Genomic DNA, 23,595 nt, shown 5'->3' with positions numbered 1-23,595 from the left:
TACACCTTTGCCTCTTTACCTCCTCTTAAGGCTTGGTGTATTTTTTGGGTGACAGGAGAGTGACACATGCTCCTTCCCTGATTCAGGTTTAGTCCCAGCATATTTGCAGGGAAGAATGTCTGAGGAGAATAAAATGTGTCTGAAGTAATATAATCAAGTGTCACAGTTCAGCCAGCTGCTGGCAAGAAAAGCAGGAATGATGAAGCGTACGAACGGGACTCTCAGGTAGAACTTCACCCTACTCTGCTTTCTCCCACCCACCCAGGCAGCTGCATGAAGGGGGTCTCCTCTGTCACTGCCAGAGTCTTTCCAGCCACATCCACTTTGAGCGGATCTGTCATCCCTCTCCATTGCACCTCTAAAGGAAAGACCTTTGGGATATTTAAGTAAGACTGGTAATTTGGTGTAGATAGAAGAGGTTTTGTGACCACCCTTTTTTACCCATGTGCTTGGGCTTGCTTACATCTCTCTAAGGAGGTAGCTCCTCTCCTGAATGATGACCTTCCAGTATCTTTTTAAGGATGTTTACACATTCAGGTGCTCCTCCCCTGGGTGGGAGAGCTTGGTAAAGATGAGCTCCTGCAGCTCTTGCAGGGCCAGTGCTGGCTCCTTGTCCTGACCTGGCTTGGGACCAGTGGTGGAGCCGGGCCTAGGAATCCCACCAGCCAGGACAGGGAGACGGGGCAGGTGCCAAATGAGTAAGTGTTAACCTTTCCTTATTTCTTTTTTAAAAAGGAAAACAAAGTGGTTTCCCTTTTAAAAAAGGGAAACAAAAGTGGTTGGGTGTGTTCCTTTGTGGAGGAGGTTTGGATGGCTCGTTGCTTTTTCTTCTCCAGACCTTTTTGTTCCCACGTGCCTCTCCAGGACCAATCTGGCTGTTTACAGCAACTTTCTGAGTAGCTTCTCATGATCCCTCTGTGTTGTTTATAGGACTGCGACAAGTGGGTCAACTCGTTTTTTTCTTTTAATGTGGATACGTGGTACATTTGCTAAGATGTCTGACTGATGTCTGAACGATGTATGTTGTCTCTGTGCAAGGCAGTGACAGGGAATTATCTACATGGGAAAAAATGGGGGGGGGGGGGGGGAGGGGAAAGGACCTTATAGAAAATTCTGTGGAGTTCAATAGGAAGAGAAAACCTTTCTGTAGAGTTTTCTAACCTGTGGAATAGGATAGGGAATTATACCCTGCTGTATAATTCCATAACCTGATTTCTAGCAACTTGTAGATAGACTCTTGTTCTCTGTGAATTTAGGCTGATTTGACCACTACTCTCCACAAAAACTTTCAAGCTTACTAAATTCTGTACATTTTTTTCATAACAGTCTTGACTTTATGTGAATAATTAAATTTCAGCCTTTTTCCTGGAAAAAAAAGCAAAGGCTATTTTCCGTTACCTCTCCACAGTTGAAAACTGTGTCTGCGTTTGCCAGGAGCGTGGCTGGCGGGAGCAGGTCTGCCCGTCCACACTTGCTGCCTGAGTGGGCATCCAGAGCTGAACTGGGAGGCAGTTTGAAGCTCTGTGAAAATGGAAGATGGTCTGTACAAGCTGGCCTTTTCTTATGCAACAGGCCTGCTGCTCGTGCATACCCAATAACAGGGAGAGGGACCTGGAACCTACTGTGCGTTTCCCAGAAAAGCTGCTGTTCTATAGCTACACCTATTCAAGCATATGGACAGCACAGGTGCTCTGTGAGCAAAACTTGGCCTGAAATTCCTTTATCCTGGTGAGGAGGGATGTTGGAGAGAGTCCATCCAAATACTCAGAGGCCAAATTGAATTTATGAGGCTGAAAATAAGAAGGAAAGGTAAGCTCAGTATCCCTGATCTACAGTTACTGAGAAACCCAGCCCTGCTGCTCATTTACACAAACCCTTTGTAAAGCAGAGCTGCAATACATAAAAATTCTGGATTTTCTTGAAGCAGGGGAGGTAGAAGGTTCTCATCTTTCGCCCCAAGCCCTGGTCTTCAACAGGAGCTTGTTGAAGTGATTGTGCTGAACGCCAAGTAAGGCTTGAACACAAGTGACCCTGTGAAAAAGGCCTCAGCTTCCACTGCGAGAAAATCCTCTCTTGTTCCTTTTCACCTAATTGCTCATATCTGACCAGTTACACTGTTTCATAGGGTTTTCTTTTATGTAAGTCTTAAGCTTTCTTTACAAGCCTTGTGCATTCCCTTCAACTCCATTGCCTCAGGCTCTGGGATGGAGAAGTCAATCTGCTGCTTTCTGTTTCTGTGCCTGTAAATCATCATCTTCTGGGAAGCTGCTGACAAGTCACATGCTTGCTTTTCCCCCTTAAAAACTTTAACGTTGCCCACGATGGTGGTGTTGCACAGAGAACAGAGTTTAACCGTACCTCTAAGCTGGTCGGACGGTGAGCTGCTGTGCAGGGGGCAGCCCTGGCTCTGCTGGCCTCCTGCTGCCCTGTGGGGATGCTGATGCACAGCTGACCCCACTGCAAGCCAGGGCACTGCCACCCTACTAGGAAAGTGAAGAGGGACCAGATATGAGCAGAGAGAGAGAAAGCACTCGTCTCAGCAGCTGGCCCGCCTTTAGGCCACATTAGGGAAACTGGGAAAGTGCACTTTGAAATGGCATCTTCATGGTGAGTCTAAGCTGCTAAAAGGAGCTGCCATGCCTCCTCCCTTTCATCACCGTGATCTGTGTGCTTCTGCTGCTGAAGGAGCACCAGCGTCATTGCCTGTTTGGCTGCTTGGGAACTGCCCCATTAAGAACTAACCCACTCCCCTATCAAAATAAGGGTTTGAGGGATCAGCTCCTTGTATTGGTTCCCTTGGTGAGGCAAGTGCCACTGAGGGCTGGCACAACATGCAGATGGTTATGTTGAAGAATATTCCTTTGGTTGCATATGCAACTTGAACTGGCTTAAGCTGACTGTGAAATACCTGTCTGAGAAGAATAAACCCAGCTGGGGTACCAGGGAGGACATACTACCCCCTTCCTTTCCTGGTGTTTTCTTCAGAATTTGTAGTATGGGCTGGATCTGCTTTGGTCTCTGTTGTTGTTTAATGTCCTGCTGTTTCCTTCACTATTCCCTCCCCATCCAAAGGCTCCTTTGAGATAGACCCTTGCAACTGGGCAGGAGGAGATGAATAACTTGATATACACATAGAATTAATAAAATTAACATGCACAAATCTGGTATGCACTCAGTGATTACACTCCACGGCAGCTAAAGATACTGACTGGTAAGTCTCCTCATGTACTTGCAAGTGGCAGAGCCTTGTGCAGGAGTGAGGCACAGCTGCTGGAGGTGACATCTGTCCCCGTCTTTGAGTGAGTTCCAATCTAGCGAGATCCAGAATGGCACTTCACACCTACGCAGAGTCTGTGCATGATGTACTGTGTACAACAACTAAAAAAATATTAGTTGTAGGCTTAGAGAAGAGAACTGGACAGAAGCAAACTGTTCTCTGCATGCAACAGGGGGATGAAGGATGCGGTGAGGCAGGGCAGCGTGCAACAGCGTGGGCTTGTGGACAGCTCTGGGTGCGCTGGGCAGGAGCAAGGAGAAGGCTAGCCAGAGAGGGAAGGCATTGAGAGAAGGGCTTGAGAAGAAGATCAAGAAAAGCTTAGTGTCTTACATTTGCACAACCCAGGTAGGAAGCTTCACGGCAGACTCCAGGCAGAACCGGCTCAAGTGTAGTCGCTACACAAGCTGCGGCTGCGGGGCTGGCACAGGTTATGGTGCTCCTTGGTCCAAGCCGTGCTTCTCTCTGCTGGACAGTGATAGGAAAGAATCCTCCTTGACTTTAGGCACCTACTGGCTTCTTTTTCATCATCTTTGAAAAACACTTCACAACATGCTTAATTCTTCAGGGGAATCATATAAGGAATACACCAAATGAGTACTCAGATGCTGTTCAAATGAAATTAATGTGAGTTCTGTTCTCCATGGAAACCCCAAATACCTAAATTTAGCTCAGTTTGCCTTAACTGTTGCATTGGTAATTGCCTAGAAGGAGAAACAAACCAAAATAAACCCACCTCTAAATGTTGTAGAGAGCAGAGCAATGTTGGCATAACCTAAGTGCTTCCTTCTAATTTCTCCCAGATGGAATTTCCCATGTTCCTTGTTCAGACAACTCTAACCAAGCTGGCTGTTTGACTTTTTCTAGAACAAAAAGGAAAAGAAAGGTGGGGGGCATGGGACGGGGACAAAGCCATTCCAGTACAGAGGTTATCAGCAGCTGGTGCCCTTACATCTAGGAAAATACGGATAAGTAACAGTTTAATCTTTGATTCTCCTCCCCCGTAGCAATGTGACTGGGAAAGGTTTCTATGCCATGGCTCAGGGAAAATCTGAGTGAAGTAGTGCCTGTTACAACTAAATGTACCTGTAGGACAGTCTATGGTCATCAGAGCACAGAGTTGAACATGAGCTATGGGGTCAACATCGGGTGCCTCTGTTGTACTGTAGGTGTTCCCCAGGCTAAGCAGCAGCAACTCCCCCCCCCCCAGCAGAGCGTGGCTGGGCGCCTGTGCCAGGCCGGCACCTCGGAGCATGCTTGGAGCCTGGGCAAGGCCGGGGGACGCTGCTGGCCCAGCAGCATGGCCAGCTTTGTGAGGCGGCTGGGGCAGCGCTGAACACAAATGGTTATGGTGGTAACAGGTGGAGGACCTGCGCTTAGGGTATTGGGGTCTGTTTACATCCTTGCACTGAGGTCTTTCCCCAGCATAGGCAGAACAAAGTGTTATCTTTTCCTTGGAGATCGAGAGAAGCTTTGTGATTGTCAGTGTTGGTCTGCGCAGAAGAAAATAAATACGTGATGTGTTTTTCCAGTGCAGATGCATATCGTTGGAAGAGGAAAAATTTAGTCACGCTGTGGCTCTCTGAGCAAGAGTACATTTACCGGAACTGTAAAGACTTGTTCAAGAATATTCTCAGTGCAGATATCACAGAATGCTTTGGGTGGGAAGGGACCTTAAAGATCATCCAGTTCCAGCCCCCTGCCGTGGGCAGGACTTACCTGAGGCTGAGCAGCCGCTGCTGTCTCTCGGGAGGAGAGGGGCTGCGATGTTCCATGGGAAGAATGCTGCTGAGGGTCTGCCTCATCTCCTTTGACTGGGGACATTTTAAATGCCCTCTGGAGCCTAGTCTTGTTTTTGCTTTCCCATAAGGGATCAAATATTCATGCCAGCAAGACAAAAAACATCTAAAAAGACTTTTCTCCATTATGGAGACAAGATCGTGCACCAAGATTTACTTTTAATAAGGTAAAGGTACCGGTTTTCCTCCTAATGAGGTATCTAAGTCCGGGTTCGGTGGCCTTCTGGATTCATTTTCATTGGGCATGGAAATCTAGTCATGAGTTGGAGGTTGAAATGTTGAGAACCCCCTTCCAGAGCTCTGCCAGCTTCCCATGAGGCAAGCACAGGTGGACTTCCCTTCTTTTCAGACACTGCATGTGTGAGCAATGTAGCAAGCCAAAAGCTCTTTTGCAGGTATATATTCTTGTTTGGCTTCAATTTTTCTTCTCTGATTTGTGGATGTTGTGCATGACTGGAGGCCTCTGGGAATCCCTACACTATAAAAGTAATTTTACAGGGAACAGGATTTCTCGTTTTGGCTCTTTTCAGATGCGGGAGGGTACGGATGGAAGATTTGGGGGGTACAAGGGTGGTGGATGGGAGTCTCAGGGGTGGCGTGCGGAATGGATCCCTGAAACATGTTTGAAAGCAACTAAAGGCTCGGGTCTCCAAACGTTGTGTTCTTGGTATCTGAAACTGCTTTGGCATAAGCAGGTGGGACAGCGGAGGGTGCTGCAAAGCAATTTGAAAGAGCTTCTCCCAAGCCTGTATGCATTTTCTGCTAGATGGAGGGTGCTAGTGATTATGTGTGTTCTTTCAAGCTAGTGTTTACAGAGGCGCCCTGATGTCTGTGGGGGAAAGAAAGTACTGGATGGAAGTAAAACAAGAGAAAAGGGACCTACTCCTGGAAGCTTTCATCCCTACCTTGTCCCACACTGGCCCTTAATAACTAAAATGAGTCTGATTTGCCTTTGGTCTTCCAGCTCCAAAACATGTTTGCCTGAAAATTTTTGTTGGATATACTTCGCATGTTTTGATAATGTGACTTATAACACTTCTACAAAGATATATATAAATACATACATGTACAACAACATACATACACGTACACCCACTACATATAGACTTAGGAAACTATATGGCACTATACACCTCCATGCCTGTATGTGGCAGCAACCACAGAAAAGGAAGGGAGGTAGCTCAAAACAGCATGTACAGTCCTTTATGGAGTTGTTATTAAACAGAATGTGGTCTTGCCATCCTGGCTGGTGGAAGTGTTTTATTTCTGTGGGACTGGATCCAGGGGAGTTGCGTCTGAGGAAGGAGGGCCCTAGGAAGGGGGGGTGGGTCTCCATGAGATAGTCTGACACAGGACATGGCAAAGGATCCACAGTGGCTTGGAGAGCATCCCAGGGTAGGGAATACATGATACGCTATTTCTCATTAAGAAGATAAGAACATCATGTGTTTTACTACACAGGGCTAAAATCTCCTGCGTGCCTGTGGCTACCCTGACACGAATCCCAGCCCGTGGTGGCAGATTTGATGATGGGCAGCATCACGTCGACAGGATCGCCTAGCTTAGCATAGGCTGAGTTTTGCTGCTGCACTGAAACAGCATTTTCCGGATGGCACGTGTCAGTTCTGCCCCAATGTTGGTGACGTGCAGACATGTCTGGCACAGAGCTGGGCGGCAGCTTCACCCTGGCGGGTTAGGACAGGGCGCAGGAGTTGTCTGATGCGGGGCTGCAAGAGGCGCTGGCACTGGGCGGTGGGACCCTGCGCTTACACTGCGGCTTGACACCCGTGCCTCTCCGTCTGCCGGCTCGTAGCAGCCAGGGAATGGGTCGACCTGGAGGGAAAGGAGTATCTGCACTTCCAGCATCGCTGTATTGTCTGCTGCTGGTCTAGGGTGTCAGGCCAGGTCCAGTAGCACTTTGTTTAGCATATGAGAATTTTAAGTTCTAGCCATAAAGGATACCTATTGCCTTGTGAAGAGACTTGTACTTTGCCACCGGTTCTTCAGGGGCTGAGCAGTGCCAGCTGCCCTGCCGAAGCACAGTATATTTCACTATCAGGACTATGTAGCTGATTGCTGCTCTCTGTGTTCTGTTTGAAGTTATTTCCTTCCTTTCAGTTTACCTGCCTTTGCTACTGAATAGATTCCCACCCACCCCTTGGTAGGTATGTCTGCTTAATTATGTTCATATAATTAACTGTGACTTACAGACAACACATACTTAACTCCTTTAGGTTTCTGTTTGGGTTTTTTTAGTCAGTCCTGTAAGTCCCTCAGCACTTGCTCCTGTTTTGTTGTGGGTTTTTTTCCAAATAGCCTCTAAATTGTCACTTTTTTTTTTTTTTTTTTTTTTTTTTTTTTTTTTACATGTAGTGTCAAATGAAATCCGTTATTCCACATATGTTTAAGACTTGAGTCTCTGGGAAAATAACATGTCTCTGGGCCTGTAAATTGTACCTCTGCATAGGAGAAATGTCTTATTTTCTTAATTTCCCATTATGCTACAAAGTCTCCAGCTATTGAGTGCATCTCAGATGCATTGACAGAACTCTTTTACCATCGTACTAGACTCAATTTATCCCTCAGTTAAGTACATTGCCTCTGGATTTAGCTGCATAGCCCCAACGTGCCTCATTCTGCACTATCTGCCCCTGTCTCTGATCTCTACTTTCTGCTTATTTCTCCGTTTAGACTAGCTGGCAAGCCTACCATTTGTTTCTCTCATGTTACTGTCTTACGAGCTCTCATACGTTACTTTGAAGTCATCAATGAAAACAGTAAATAGAAAGGACTTAAGATGATTCTTGCTGCACCCCTCACTGGCTCTGCACTTTGCCAGCTGCAAGGGTATTTTCTGTACTGTCCCTCAGGTCATATCTTCTGTGCCAGAGAAACTGGAGTTTTGATTTAAGCATAATATTGTGTGGCATGTTTGGTCATAATCCAGCCACCTCACAGCTCCCCTTTCTTTTCACAGCCCATTTGCTTAAATTGCACTATAGAGGTTTTGTGTGTTTTTTTTTTTTTTTGGGGGGGGGGCGGCGGGGCGGGGGACGGGGATGCAGATTAATTCTTTTTTTGGAACTGTATTCCTCATAAACCTTCCATTACTGTCTTTGCACTTGTTTCTGTATGGAAAAACTGAGAAGCTTCTAATTTGCGTCTGTGTGGCTCTGATTCTGTACATATCTCAGTAGGTCTTGTATTTTCACCTTCTGTTCTTCAAATGATTAAGTTGCTATTCCATTAATAGCCAGCCATGAGTACCTTTTAGGTTGTTGTTCATATAAAGCAGGCAATTCACATTTTCATTTCTCCTACATTTTGTTTCCTTTATAAATTTGCTACTGGACTCTTCCTCCACATACTTTGTCCTCTGTATCTGGTGCAGTCCAAGCTGGCTAGATAGGTTTCAGTAATGGGTTTTACGACAAAGCATGAGGTGTTTGCACAAGCAGCACACCAGAACTGCTGGGATGTGAGCAAATACTTGCTTGGAAGGCCAGTGCCTGAACTGGCAGTAGGTTTGGCCGGGACTGGTTTCGTTCAGCTCACACACTGGTGCCAGCAGCGCCCACAGCAGCGCGTGAGTCAAGGGAGGCTGCACAGCACTTGCCACCTTCCCGCATGCTGCAGGAGGGGAGGTGCCTCAGAGCACAGCCCACGGCCGCAGAACATCAGCTCTTGCATGCCTGTGACTTGGAAAAGGTGGCACTTGTGAGGGGGTGAGCACCCGTGCCCAGGGTCGCCTGTCTGGTGTCCAAGGGGCACATGACAAGAGCTAGTGGGCTACGGTCAGGACCACTTTAAGCTTCCTCCCACAAATAAAGCCTTAAAAAATTTTGCATCACTTGGCAAAAAAATGTTTTTTCTCTATTTGAGACTCCTAACGCAGTGGAGGCTCCAGGCACGGCTTTTGTGAGGAACCAGCAATGATCGGTCCCCAGTGCTGGTTGAACTGTTATGAGAGCTGAGCCCAGTCCTTGCTTATGTGGCCACTTAGTGCCTGTTGTGACAGTATTTTTAATAGTGTGTGTGTGTTTTATTATACCTTTCCTGGGATTGGACTAATGGGAAAAGAGGGATCTTCACTTGCTCAGCTGGTTATTGCCCTGTCTTGTACTCATTGGCCACAAAACACACACTTCTGTACAGTGTTTGTATAACTGGGGGGGGGCAGAGTTATTTTTTATGAATTCTTGATTCGGTCTCTCTGTTTCTGCTTGTACTAACTGGTTTTGTCCATAGGGTTAGCAAACTAGAATTTTTCTACTCTGAAATCATTTGCCAACCAAAAAAAGTTATATCGTTCAGGCAAATTGTTCTCGTTGCCCAGCAGTCCCTCTCCATCTGCTTTCTCCTTCATCCGACTCATGACCCAGTCTCAGCCTTGTCATAACCATCCAAAGCTCTACCTGTTGTCTTGTTCACCTGAAGTCTTCCTTATTTTTTTGATTCTTTATATTGATGAGTTTAAAACCAAGATTTCTGCTTTCACATTTAAGTGCCATGTAAAAGGAAGAGTTCAGCTTTTTGCTAGGTTAAAATTTAATAGATAACTTCTTGTCTTCGTTAACTGAAATCATTAAACTGGCAACTAGCTGCAATTCAGACTGCCCTTATCTTAAAGATACAAGGTCAGAGGATTTTGTTTTAGTTTTTTTGTTGGTGGTGATAGTGGTGGAGTTTTCCCAAAATTCTCTGCTCTGATGGAGTTTTTTTGCTATCATGTTCTTCTCAGACTATCATATGTTGGGCACCAAATGTAGCTCAGCAGGTGCTTGGAGTTGAAAATGCTGAACAAGATCAGCTCCGTTTTAGTGCTTTGAGGGGTAGTGACAAGCTTGGCGCAACATGAATCTCTGCCCAAAACAATGATTCTAAGCAACTGCACATGCTATTAGGAGAAAAGCAAGCTTCTGGGTTCAAAACAGCCCCAGAGCTCCTTGTTTTTCACGGCATGTGCTTGGATTTTTGGGGGCAGAACTGAGGTTTGGCCTTCCAACTGAATGGGAAAGCCAGAGTGCCAGTACCAATTCTGGGGATATTTTGGATTGGGGAAAAAATTATTTTTGTGTGTAGGTAGCCAAGGCTGTGCTGTTTGGGTAGGTTCTGGGCTGACAGATCAGTGTGACACTGTCTGCTGGACAGAGTTTTCAAGCTGAAACTTTGAGGGGGTGTACTGGGATTGCCACAGAGGGTGTGAGCTTGGAAGAATTCCCTTGACAAAGGTTTGGTGTCAGTTTACTGCACATTTTACACCTATAAAGTACTTGGCATCAGCTCAGTGAAGATTTTATTGGTACAATGGAGGTGGAAATACTTCAGCCATCGCAAACCACCTTTGCAGTATGATTTTTGTTCCCTCCTGGCACCCTGTACAGGCTCACGTATGCATACCCTTTCCCAGGTGAGAAGATGGTGCAGATGGATGCTGCTTTTGCTCTGGGGCAGGGGCAAGCTGGGATGGGTTGAGCAGCACCTCTGAAGAGCCCCGGTACCCCCAGTGTCCAGCTTCCTCAGCTCCTTGGGGTAACTGGGACAGCTGAAGGCAACAGGAATGGTGGGTGGGTGTGGGGGGATGTGTGCCCATGCGGACACACACGGCTGTGCTCTCGTACTCTCAGGTGACAAACCTCAGGAAACTCTCCAGGTTAGCCTGCGTCTCACTCGGAGCTCCCTGAGCCTCTCCGTGCTTATTGGTTTTGTTCCAGCTTCGTCTCCCCCAGCTCACAATCTGTCTGTCATGACTCACACTCTCTGGCTTTGATTTAGACTCCATCTGCTTTCTCAGCCAGCCAGAGCCCAGCTCTCCTGCCACATGCCGCAGCAGTGTGGGACCAGAGCAGAACATCTCTGTCCGGGAGCGAGGAGGGGGAAGGCGTACAGACTCCAGCCTCCAAGTCTCTCCGTGTCGGATCGGCCTCGGTGCGAGCGTTTGGCTGAGCTGCACGGGGTGACCCCGCTCTGCACCCACCAGGCACGGGCTGGCGGGAACGTGTCCTCCCGCAGGGCGTGGGGACCCTCAGCCAGCTTTGGCCTCAGAGTGCTGCCGCTCACCGCACACCTATGCGTTTTTAAAGGAGCGTCCTTTCTGCCCTGCTCATTCAAAGGACTATTGCAGTTTCCCTGAGAAAAACCAGAAAAAACAGTTTAGCCTGTGCTCTGTGGGCAGGGGAGGGTGACACCAAGGTGGCAGGGAGGCTCCGTGCTACCACCTGGCATCCAGGCACCCGCCATAACCCTGCAGCGGGGGGCACCAGCCTTGCCCTTGCATCACCCCGTCCTCGCAGAGGGACAGGAGATCCTCGGAGGACTGACGATCACTTAGGCAGGGAAAGGCTGTACCCAGTTAGCTTGTAGAGGGGGATCACCTGTCAAAAACAATACAGAGTTGGTGGGCTCTGAATTCCAGGCAGCAAAATAAAATATCTCTCTCCTCGAGAGAGCAGCTGGGGAGACTTCCCACTGCTCTAAGTTTGTTACAGACTCTCCCACCCATGAGCATCATCAGAGAAGAACTGGTGCAAGGTCAATCCTTGGAGTTAAAGCCAGGAGGGAATTTTCCTAGGGAGACTGGGTTAGAGGTAATGATATTTTTTACTTGCTCCTGAGACAGCTTATGAAAAATCACCTGCTAAGGTGAAACTGGTCACTCTAGGTTAGATAATGCTTTCCTAATACCAGGAAAGGGGATGTGGCCCAGCATCTGGGAGAATACCCCCCACGAACGTATCCGCAGAGTCTGGATTTCTTCTCTGTTGCTGGTAAGTGGAAATACATCCAATGGGCTGTTTGGGACTGCATCTAAGAGCCATGACACACCAAAAATGTGCTAGAAAGAGATGTAGAATGTTAGAGGAAAGCTGCAGAATACACAGAATTTGATTTTGCCTTATTTACTGAGAAAACCTCACAAGGACAGTGAGTTAAACAAAGCAGCATCTTATCTTTGGATGCTAAAGTTTTGCATGCATGACACAAACTGACAAGACATCTTTTTGCAAGATACAGATCAAGATCTGCTCCAGATTTAGAACTGGAATAGAGAGGGACGCTGCAGACAAGGGTTGAGGTCTCTGCTGTTAGTCACAATGGAGACAAGTTGGCAAAAGTGAGAGCTGGAATTCTCAGATCTGAGGTATGCAAAAATATGTGGAAAGTAGGCAGGGTAGAATTACCAGGAGAGAAAGCAGGAATTTTCAGAGACCTGTTTTCAAAGTTTAGAAAACATGGCTTCCCTCTGCTGTATTTCTTGGCAGCCTGCTAATGCTCCATAATACTGGTTTTTTTTAGTTCTTGTATTTTAAGACTAAATTTGTAAAAATCATGAACAGTGATTTAGAGAGACAAACACAGGTATTTAAAATATAGGTGCATACATGCTGTTTTACTCCTCTTCCTCCAATACTGAGGATGCCCCCACTTAAGATTTTCACATTCTATTTTAAAATTCCAGAGATGGTGGAAAAACAAAGAGGCTTTCCTCCCTTCCAGTGCTTTTCTTAGAGCCCTGGCTGAATTAAAGACCTGAGATGTAGGTCAAGTGTTTTCCTCCCATCTGTTTTTAGGGCATGCCTCAGCTAAAGGACAGAGGAGAAGCTCCTAACTGCACCCCCATCCAGGAAAATCCCAGAGTAAAACCTGAGAAAGAGGAAAAATGTTCTACATGGGAATGTTTGGGGGGATGCAAGGTAAGAGCTAGTGAAAAGGAGCTGCAGCAACACGGACAGGATTGCTGTCAGAAGCAGCAACATGCTTCTAGGCTGGAGGTCTGGCTTGTTTGCAGTGGTGCGCGCAGGCCAGGTGTGACTGGGAGGTTGACACCCATGGAGAACGAGAAGAGCTGCTTCTCCCCCACTTTCCACGTGGCACATTGACCCAGAGCTTCCCAACTGTGTCCAGCAGCATTCATGCCCAGTCACAATCCCTCCTGCCATGCTAGGAAGGCGCGGCAGAAGCCTGAGGGTGATGAGGTGCCCTCAGGCACCCCACAGCCTGCCTGCCCCCCGCACAGCCCTGCAGCCCAGCCTAGCCATTGCAGCACAGAAGGAGAGCAGCAGAGGAGAGGGTTGCTCTGATGCCCCCTCTCCCAGATGAATTAATCCTCTGTGGGGATTGCAGAGAACACCCAAAAGCTTCTCTTTCAGGAGCAAACACAAGACGACTGGCTCAAGTGAAGACTGTGATGGACTACGCCCCTCATACCAGCTATAAGGGGACATCATCATCCTCATCTTCATCCTCATCCAGGTCAGTGGAGTGTAGGCTTATGTCCTTGAGGATGTCAGAGATATTGTCAGCAACTGGCCCTGTCAGCTCCATCTCTTCCAGCTCAGTATCTGTGGCATAAGTGGAGCCCAGAAACTCCCCCTCTTCACACCCGTGCTGGGGCTGGGAGCAGTGCGAGCAGGGCGGCAGTGGGCTCTCCATGCCCGGAGCCGCTGCTTGCAGTGCGGCCACCACACAGTTGTCCTGCCGGCTCCACACCTGAGCGGCCTGACTGACCTTCTCGCTGCTGGTTGAAGTCCGGTTGGTGTCGCGGAAGCTGGCGAGGGGCGGGCGGAGGCGAACCCCAGAGCGTGTGGAACCTTCTATTGCCTTCTGGAGCTGGGAGAAGAGAAAAAGTTCAGAAAAATAAAGGGAAGCTGACCTAGCCCTTCCCAGCAGAAGTTCATCTACCCTCCAGGGTAAAGGGGCCACAAGCAGAGAGTCACAGCTCTACCTCCACGGGCTGTGCAGATCACCTTTTACACTGGTGGTGTAATTTTTCATTCCAGGGTAAATAAATTCCACACCACTTCCAGAGACAGTAATAGCCGCTCAGTTAAGAGCCCTGTGTTCATAAAAAGGATGAACCATCTCACATCCCTGTAAACAACACCTGCTGCCTCCTCTGAAATACAGCCATCCATTCCTCTGCGTGGCTTCCAAAGGGCTGACTCAGAATTCGATGCTGGATTAAAAACGTAGCAATTGCGTATATTTGCTGCTGGATCCTCCAGTGCCTGTAAGCTATTGCAGTGGTCCACAGGACATGTGCAATTGGTTAGGAGATGGAAGGACCTGTACTTACCTCTTCCAAAGCCAACACTCCCCGCAGCTTCCCCATGCTCGTTACATAGGCATGGCTGAGGCCCAGTAATGAGAACAACGTATGCGTCTGTGAGCAAAACCACAAAAAAACATTTCAGGGACTTTGGAAACATGATATTTGATGCTAGAGCTGGGACTTGGGATTTAGAAATGGGAATCACAAAGGTGCACAAGTCTGCAGGTATCCAGTGAGAAACTACCTTGTCCCTCCCCCCTCTGCAGCCAGCACACGCTGCCCTTCGGTCCTTCTGCCGCACAGCCCTAGCTGGGGCATGCTGGTGATGGGGAGCACATCCTCGAGGTCACCCCCATCCTGCTCTGCAAACAGAATCACGTGCAACACCCTGTATTTGGGTGCTTATGCAGCTCCTACTTAATTTTCGTGCTGGAAATTCAGCTATCATATAGTAATATGCAAAGTCAGAACCTGCTTAGGTTATTTATTCTAGTGCTTTCCTTAACACGAAACTATTTCTTTTTTGGCTCTTCCAGAATTTTTCTGGTCAAAACTTAAGCTTGTTGCTGCTTATCCAGTGCAGCAGGACCACCGAGAACAAGTTACTTCCTTTCTCTTACAAAGCCGTCTCAAAAGGACAGATTATCATACTGTCATCTTTTCTTCAGCTTAAATATACCCGATTTTTTTATTGCTCTTTATAGATCAGACTTTCTGAAAGTTTCAGTGTTCTCAGTGTTCATCTATGGCATATTTCCAACCTCTGAGTTTTTTAAGCTGAGCTCTAGCTGGGCTTTACCTGTGGCTTTACATGAAGTCATGCTTTTACAGCTGGTTTTTGCCTTTCTTTTAACATCACATAAGATGTTGAATGTCATGTTTAAGTGAACTAGGGAAAATCTAATTTCTCAGGAACAAGACATTATACCCTAATGTAAAAGAAAATCAGGCTGGTTAAATACAATCTGATCACCATAAGCTGTGATATTCTTGCCATTGTCAACACTCTCACACGTAGCTCTAACTATGCATACCTCAAATAGTTTGATTACTTATTCCTGCATTTTTTGTGCATCCCTGTTACTTCAGAATTTCTCATTTGCTCTTTTTTATAAGAGGTATGAAACCTTCCCCATTTGCAGTCTTCAGGGGTAATTTCTTGTAACCCCTGTGTTCTCAAAGATAAATGCCAGTGGTTTTCAGACTGCTTCAGTCAGCTGCTTAGAAAACACCAAACTCATCTTAAGTATAGGCTAACCTGTCGTTTTGCTCAAGGCAGAGATCTTACCGCTTTGATAATAGTAATCAGTTAATTTTGTGCAAGGCATATGCTGACCACTCACGTTAAATGAATATTGACAAAAGAAAAGCACGCGCTGTGCACTCCAGTAGACTGCTTTCCCTTTCCACTGAGTGAAAGCTGGTCCCCTCTTACACCTGATATACAGTGACTGCTTCTGTCCCGTCATCCTGTGCTAACTCCAGAAGCTGTATGATCTAGCTTCCTCCTCCCTTGTGCTCGGTTCAAGAAAAGAGCCTGTGCTACAGGGTGGTTTCAAGCAACTCTTCTTGTGCACTGAGGCAGGTTCTACACCCTGACAAAAGCACCCTGAGAGACCCAGGAGCACTCATTCCGATGCTGCACGCTGACAAAGCAGTGTGTAAATCCCAGTGTAATGCCCCCAGCAGTGAGGCATACAGTGCTTCTGCTAATGTAGTGGCTGGAAAATCCTATGTGGTGTGCAAAAGCTGTGTTAGTAAATGCACTCAGACTTCTTATCAGGTAGCCTTTCATTTTGCAGGAGACTGGAGGTACCCGCAGAAGGAACAAACTGACTTCTGTACCTGGATAAGGGAAGTAGCTGGCAGTAGTAGTTGTAGGTGAAGGCAAGGAGAAGAAATAAGTCATAGACTGGATTTGCAATGATAGGGTGGAGAAAGACAGTGTGTGTCCCAGAGCCATCTGCACCCACCTTGTGCAGGGAAGTTCTCTCCACCAGCTGGAAAGGGGAAGGGTCTATGCGGCAGCTGTCAAAGCACACAGTCTTGTTCAGCTCCTGCTGTTCCCAAGCATCTATCTGACACAGGAAAGAGGAGGAATCACTCTTACAATAATTAGCAGTGTTGCCGTCTGGTGTACCCACACTAGTCCCATTCTCCTCTTAACGCTTCTTCCTTCCGATGTAGATCATTCATCTTCCCATTATATCACCCCCCTCAGCTTTCCCATCCCTTCCCATCATGCTCCCTTCCCATCCCTTGCCAGATGTCAAGTCCCTATGGAAACAGAGCAATTCCAGTATCTCAGAGGTTTTCTGAGAAGGTGAGGTTTTGCTCCTCCCTGCTTAAAGGAGGAGCGAACATCTTCTCTTTCCTTTTGGAGCACATCTTCCCCTTGTCATTGTAAGACATTTGTTCCTTTGTGTAAAAAAATGAAGGAACAACACAGACCCACAGAAAGATTTAGGTGAGGGTGGAACGTGTGGCAGCCCCTAGCCCAAAACCCTGCTCACGGCATCACGGCAGGGCTGACTCCCAGGCTAGATCAGATTAGTCAGAGCCTTACTCAGCACATCTAGCAGAACGATCTCTGCTCTTACTGGGCAAGACTTGCCCACTGTGCAACTCTAAGGGGAAAATGGCTTTAGCTATGGCTTTGTGTGGCAATCGTGGAGGTTGCTGGAGTTCAGGAAGTATTGCAAGCAATAGGAAAAGGGCAAAAGAAGCACTCAATTAACTTCACTCCCTTTCTGCACCCAGTTTTACCTCTTCTGGCCTCATTGTCTCAATGACTTCCACCGGCTCCTGTAGGAGAAAACACTGTTCAGGACAGACAGAACTCACAGTTTCAGAGTACAGAGAGGAAAGATTTGCACAGCTTCCTCACCCCATGTGGTCCCCTTTTTGTTCCAAATAGAATATGACTGAGTGTTCCGTTTTTCTTTATACTCATACATTACAAGGTGTACTCTGTACTTGCTGTGCTTCCCTGGCCAACGAAGATTGGCTATGGAATGCTGGTGGGGCAATTCAGGTGCCTACACACGGTCTTCTAGTGCTGCTTTAGGTGCTCCCAGATATCCCACATGGGGTCCAAGCACCACCCTAGAGTGGATAGGTCTCCATAGGCTCTGTATGGTATCTACCAGCCCTGTGCAGATATGTCAGAAACCCAAGGGCATCTAACATGACACAAACCAAAAGCATTTTTTTAATTTTTATCTGGCCAAAACTGTTTGCCAAATGCAATAAAACTGCACTTTATTCCAGGTTAGTCAAATTAGCATTAAGTTATTCACTGAGAAAAAGATGCTCACACTCAGTCATGCTGGTAGCCTTGCTGCCTGAGCACAGATGGCTCTTTAGGAAGATGCACACTCCTTTACAGTAATCACAGCCCTTCTCCTTGGAGAGGGTCCCCCACTGATGCTCTCAGAGTTCAGGACCATAAGCGCCTCCACGCTTTGGCCAACGCTGAACGGCTCTGAGAAGTAAGTTCTGTTTCCACTGCATTCCCTTCCCTCTTTGGGGCACTGCTAGGCTCTCTGTAACCCTGACCTGGACGGCACTCTCTGCTTCAAGTGGACGGTTGTAATGACACAAGAGCTGCTGGATCAGTTGCCTCAAACTCCTGAAATTGCCTGAAGGATGAAAACAAACACATGGATAAGAGAGAAGAACAAGTGAGAGACACAAAGCCCCATGCCCATCTTCTTGCCCAAGGCAGGCTGGGAAGCCACAACCTAGATTCCATTTGTAAGATGGTGCCTGGGACATGCCAGAACAAATATTCCCATGCAGTATCTTTTCCTCAGGGAGAGGGAACAAACCATTACAAAATAGCCCTTGCAGGTAATATTCATAAATCAGTGTCCCTGAAAAAAAAAACAACCAAGAGAGAAGCATGACTACTAACACAGCAAACAATCTGACAGAAGGTGTAAACTGCTGTAATGAGAGGCTTCTGCGGTCCACAAAGAGAATGTGGTTTGTAGGATGAATATGGAAAGGGGAGGTGAGAATTTAGAAACTACTTAAAAGACAAAACATACCAACAGCCTGACTGTGACGGGTACAAAGGGGTAAGGAGTCCCTGGGTTGTGCCAACAGTATAATGGTGGCAATGCAAAAGACTGCAGAATTACTTTCCCAGGCAGGACAGTCAGGAATTAGCAGAGAGGAGGAGACAGGGTTTGCTGCTGCTGTGAAGTGAACGAGGCTGCAGAGGATGGTTGGTCAGAAAGTGACAGCTGTGAGCCAAATTAAAAGTTACTGCAGGGAAAGCCTCGCGAAGTCGCTCCTGCTCCAATTCCTCTGGGCATGCCTGGGCCACTCACTACCAGCTGCACGCAAAACGTCTCACACACTGTCCTTGTTTTGATGCGACTCTTTTTCCGATTTGGAAAGGAGGGTGGATGGCTGTCCCACCACTCTGCTGCCCTGGAAGCATAAAGTGGATTTTCCTGTGCCTGAGAGGTTTGGTTGTACATTGGTGGTGTTAAGGAACCAGAAAGTGGTATATGCTCTATTACATGCTAACCTTTGGGTGCCTGAAAGCACAAGCCCGCGGAGCCCTATCCCCTGTATTCATTCTCAAGATTGGGCTACACCTCTGTGCATATTTCAAGACACAAAGAAAAAAACCCACCATCCTGCATCAACTATACATGCTACCCGAATCAGAACGAGCTGTGAAGACAGCCTTGGAAGCAAGGCTAATACAGGCTGGGGCGGCACACAAACAGCACAATACATCAGTGTTTGTCTGTGGCATTAAAGTAGCTGAATCAGGGATGCATGTCCAAGGGAGAAGCTGCTCGGTTTTGGAGGTGGCCAAGCAGCAGAAAGAACAAGTACAAAAGTTTAGCTCTTGTGCTGGTTCTCCCAGGGAAATTCATTCACAGGGTGAAGGGGGCAAGAGACGGGACCCTTCCATGCAGACTCTGCAGAAGGTGTCCGAGGCAACGCTATTGCAGAAGATGGAGTGGGGAGCAAGCAGCCTGAGTGGCCTGCTTTTGCCAAGCTCTCTGAGGGGCACAAACAGAAAGTATTTCCAGTTATGTTATACTGATGATGTTGTGGGTTTTGTTTTTTTACAAATTACAGAACACTTTTAATACAGGAACAGCAGAGAAAGCTCCTCCTCTGTCCTTGAGAAATGAGCAGCTGGCAGCAGCTGGCAGGCATAGTGGCAGGAGAGCTCCCACAGGCAGGCAGGACACGGCTGGGACATGCCAGCAGTTACTGTATCTGGGGGACATGGCTGGGACATGCCAGCAGTTGCCGTACCTGGGGGCTGCTGTGGCTCCAGAGCTTCAGGCGTTTGTTTCGGAGGACTTGTTGGCCCATTGGGCTCCTCTGGGTAACTGGGCGCAGGACTTGGGGGCCGAGGCAGCTGTCATGGATAGAACAAAGCCCACCCTGTGTCATTTCTTTCTCAGCCTCTCCAAATGCCTTAGGGCTGCCTAGGCAGTCTGTGTGGCATCTCGCCACTCCTCACTCTCACCTCTCCCTTCTCATCCGTATCCTCATCCTCATCAACATAAGCAAAAGATTCGTGCTTCAGCTTTGGCAGGGCTGCCCACGGTCCCTTGCTGTGCCCGTCATAGGGTGCTTCGCACAGCTTCTGCTGCATCTCTCTGTTGAGGAGCCGCCGCCGTTCTGGGCTTATGTGTCTCTGGAGGAGAGCCTGCAGCTCAGAGCGCTCTACGGACCCCAAAAGGATCATGGTCTCTGCGCAACACAGAACAGAGAAGCCACTAAGCTGCCTCAGGGTTTTGAATATCCCCTGCCCCATGCTGCCCCTTCCTCCCTCCAACCTCCTCAAAGTGCTCGGATTTGTACTACAGCTGCCCAAGAGCCAGCGCCCAGCCCTGCTGCTGGCACCCTGTGGGGCTGCAGGAAGCTCATCAGCCCCTAGCTGTGCCAGCCCTCAGCACCACAGCCAGAGCAGGCTCTTTCCTTACACCAGATCCCTTGCTGCTGTCACAGAGCAGCCCACAAACTCCCCCCCCCCAGCCCTTTACCTCTTGATCTGCTTTGCTGCCCGCACCCTGGCTTACCTGTCCCACCAGCTGGAACAGCCTTCTGTTATACGTCATCCATAGCAGAAGACTTTTAGGATGATTTTTTTTTTTTTTTAATGTGGTGGGTCACACTGTCTCCTTCATAGCATGTAATTTGAAAGCTAGTTTATTTGCCTTTTAAGCTGAGACAGCCTTCAGGAAGGACCAGTTTCTCCATGCTGCTTACCTGGCGAGTCCACCAAAGGCAAAGTCTTAACAGTGGTGCTCTGGAGCAGAGTTTGCAAGTCTCGGTATTTACAGTTGGAGGAGACGAATTTCACATCTTGGACCATAATATCCTCGACAAAGATATTGTATTTGCTGTGAATTTATGGACAGTGAGGGGAAGAGTTATCATATTAAAATGTCTAGTGGATAAATTCCTTGAAGAAATATATAAATGACCGCTTCTTTAAAAAGTGTTCTCAATACAGTTGCTAAATAGTGTTTTGTGAGAGTAACTGAAGAGAACTTTCCAACAGGATCAAACAGATTAACTGGATTTTCACTACAGTTGTGTTCCACTCCACTGCCCCTCACCATAAAAGCACATACATAAATATACACGTACAGATGTTTTATATATACATACTTATGTATATTATATATACTAGAGAGAGGAAGACATGTATATGAATAACTGAATTATTTTTTAAGAGAAATATCCAAATAAAAGGAAATTTCAAACATTTCCTGGAGAACAAAATCCAAACCCCACTGAATTCAGAACAAAATGGAAATGGGACACGATTTTGAATTTTTTAAACGGAAGCAGTTTGGCACTGTTAATACAAATTCAGTAACATTGCAGATTATTCAAACCTGTGTTTCCTGTGGAAAAAAAAAAAAAGGACTGCTCTCCATTTCTATGTACGAACCCTAATTCTACTCCATTGCTTGTTTTTTCTTGCTGCAGGTCTATGCCGCCTTTTTATAGTACTATCCCCATTTACGCCCTTTTATTCTCCCATGGTTGCACCTCTTCTTTATTTCTTTGCCACTCCCCACCTGCACCTCTGTTTCACTACCGTACCTTATGTGGTTCCAGCCCAGGTCTGGCAGGTAGGGCAACTTCTTCACCTGAATGATGCTGTCGTAGAGGCTGGGCTGTAGGCTCTGGGCCACCATGTTGGCCAGAATGACCGCCACCATCATGGGGAGGATGTGGGAGATCTGGCCTGTCAGCTCGAAGCAGATCACGGCAGTGGAGACAGTGTGGCTCACCGCTCCTGTCAGAGCTGCTGCACCTTTCCCAGGCAGGGTGGAAAAGGGACAAGTAGAGAAGACTGTCATATAGAAACGACATCTCACATCAACCAGGAAAGTCATGGGGATGGGACCAGGTGAAGAAAAGACAGACATGGGGGCTCACCAATAACAGCATACCCTCCGGGTAAGATCTGATAAACGATACCATCAAAGAGGATCCCGTTCGGAAAAAGCGATGCCATGATTTCCCCAATAAGGCGCCCAAATGCAGCACCTGGAAAATATCACTGACAATTATGGAATTAAGATCTCAGGAACACCCAGTCTGCGCTGGGCAATCACTCAAGTATTTCATAACAGACACGAAATCAAATCTTACATTAAGATGACTCTGGGGACTAAAGAGTAGTTCTCAGTTACAAAATATGGAAGTTAAGACTCCAAGAGGCGAAAAATGTACTAAGATCTGTAAATACTTGACCCCTCATTCTTCCACTTAGGCACACCAGGCACAGTGGTATCTGTGATTCCCAGGTAGGAGGAAATATTTTCCGAGTACACACGATGCCAGTCCCCGTCACAGCTGAGGCCGTTCACACGCGCGCTCTGTGAATGCCCACACCCCACCGTCACAGCTTACTGAAGAGTTTAGGTGGAAAGGGACTTTGGGAGCCTTGTTCTGACCCCTGCTCACAACAGGGCTCATTTCAAAGTGAGATAAGTCACCCAGACCCTTGTGCAGACAAGCCTTGAAAGTCAGCAAGGATGGAGCTTCTCCAGCCTTTCTGAGCGCCTTAACCAAGGAAACAATTTTTTTCTAACGTCCCACCAGAACGTCCCTGTTGCAACTTGTGCCTTTACTTCCTATTTACTGGGACCTGTCATGGAGGTCTCCAGCTGTCCCCCCTATCCCCACTCTGCTGGGTGGTGAAAGCCATGGAGATCCCCTCCTAGCCTTCCCTTCTGCAGGCTGAACAAGCCCAGCTTCTCCAGGATCGCCTGGCTTGTTTATCAGGAGGCCGTGGCTCAGCATGCCTCCCACAGTGTGGCTCTCCTTGCGTAAAAGGACAGGGATTTTCTCCTCAGCGTTTGGATTTGGGGGGTGGGAAAATGACAGAAGCAGAAACTTGGAGGCTGGTATACAGACTGTTAACCAAGGCTGCCATAGACATCAAGTGGTGACTCCTCAGCCGTTAAAAGAAACCCACCGGGCATGTGCGCAGTGTCTCTGACCCTCTCAGCTGTCGGACCCACACGCTGCAGCAGGAGGTGGAAACTCACCTAGCACAAAAACCGGCATGAAGCCTCCACAGGGGATTGGCATTGTGGTAGCAACGACAGACATCCAGAACTGGAACAGAGGCAGAAGGTGCGGGTGTTACTGCACAGCAATGGCACTTCCCGCAGCCCCAGTCTGCGAGCCCACGAGCAGACACGTCCTGAGGGAGCTGGCCATTCTGCCAGAAAGCCAAGGGTAAAGGAGCTGTGGGGTGTGAGGGGGAGCCGGAGGAGCTCTGGCAACACACCAGCACCGACACCGAGGGCCTCTGGGGGACTGCTGTGGTGGCAGGGAAGCTCAGTCACCGAGGGGATGGATGAACATGAGAGCGCCTTTGCCTCGGACCTCAGAAGCTGAGATTTCCCACTGCTCCAAGTGGCTTAAATTTTCATAGAACAAGCTTGTCAAAATTTCACAGGGTCAGCTCCTCTGGGCATTTGTGCCACTGCTGACCCACACTCGGGATGACTTTTTCCTGAAGTCCAACTGTCGTAAGTTTCCTTTATTCTAGCTTGTCTCTGTGGCCTCTTGTGCTATCACTGTGTTGGGCAAAATGATGAAACCCATCCCAGTGCTGCTAAGACCAATTCATGCTGACTTGGCCCAGCACATATAGACTTCTTCTGGAGGCAACAGCCTAATCTTACAAACACCTCAAAGGCTAATACCTTCAGACTTTCTCAGGCAATATAAGAGGTTTCCACAGTTGAGGGAAACACGGAGAAGCTGCTGTTTGAAAAGCTGGCACAGAAAAGTGTACTGGCAAGATGTCCCTTGCTGCAGCAGTATCGTCCATAGGAGGGAGACAGCCATGGTCCAGCACATCAAGAGCCATACTGCCAGATGTTTCAGGACCATATTCTCCTCAGACTGGGCAAATCCTTCCTGTTCAAGGTCCACCTTTGAGGACCTCTGCA

The 23,595-nt window shown here is 47.7% G+C and overlaps 1 protein-coding gene across 1 annotated transcript in view; it reads right to left on the bottom strand.

The window, feature by feature from the left end:
• Positions 1-11,956: 11,956 nt before the first annotated feature.
• CLCN1 (chloride voltage-gated channel 1) overlaps positions 11,957-23,595 on the bottom strand; it is a 38,491-nt gene continuing 26,852 nt past the window's right edge. Inside the window, exons 13-23 of the mRNA XM_055710892.1 lie at positions 22,681-22,750; positions 21,563-21,673; positions 21,224-21,437; positions 20,378-20,511; positions 19,632-19,858; positions 19,415-19,520; positions 17,684-17,766; positions 16,892-16,930; positions 16,099-16,203; positions 14,150-14,236; positions 11,957-13,683 (exon numbers count right to left, since the gene is read on the bottom strand). Of these exons, the coding sequence (XP_055566867.1) occupies positions 13,285-13,683; positions 14,150-14,236; positions 16,099-16,203; positions 16,892-16,930; positions 17,684-17,766; positions 19,415-19,520; positions 19,632-19,858; positions 20,378-20,511; positions 21,224-21,437; positions 21,563-21,673; positions 22,681-22,750 (1,575 nt within the window). The 3' untranslated portion in view covers positions 11,957-13,284. The remainder of the gene's footprint in view (positions 13,684-14,149; positions 14,237-16,098; positions 16,204-16,891; positions 16,931-17,683; positions 17,767-19,414; positions 19,521-19,631; positions 19,859-20,377; positions 20,512-21,223; positions 21,438-21,562; positions 21,674-22,680; positions 22,751-23,595) is intronic.

Source organism: Falco cherrug, chromosome 5 (genome assembly GCF_023634085.1).
Source record: "Falco cherrug isolate bFalChe1 chromosome 5, bFalChe1.pri, whole genome shotgun sequence".
Taxonomy (NCBI): domain Eukaryota; kingdom Metazoa; phylum Chordata; class Aves; order Falconiformes; family Falconidae; genus Falco; species Falco cherrug.
The sequence above is the reverse complement of the archived record's forward strand: the minus strand, read 5'-3'. Positions and strand labels throughout refer to the sequence as shown.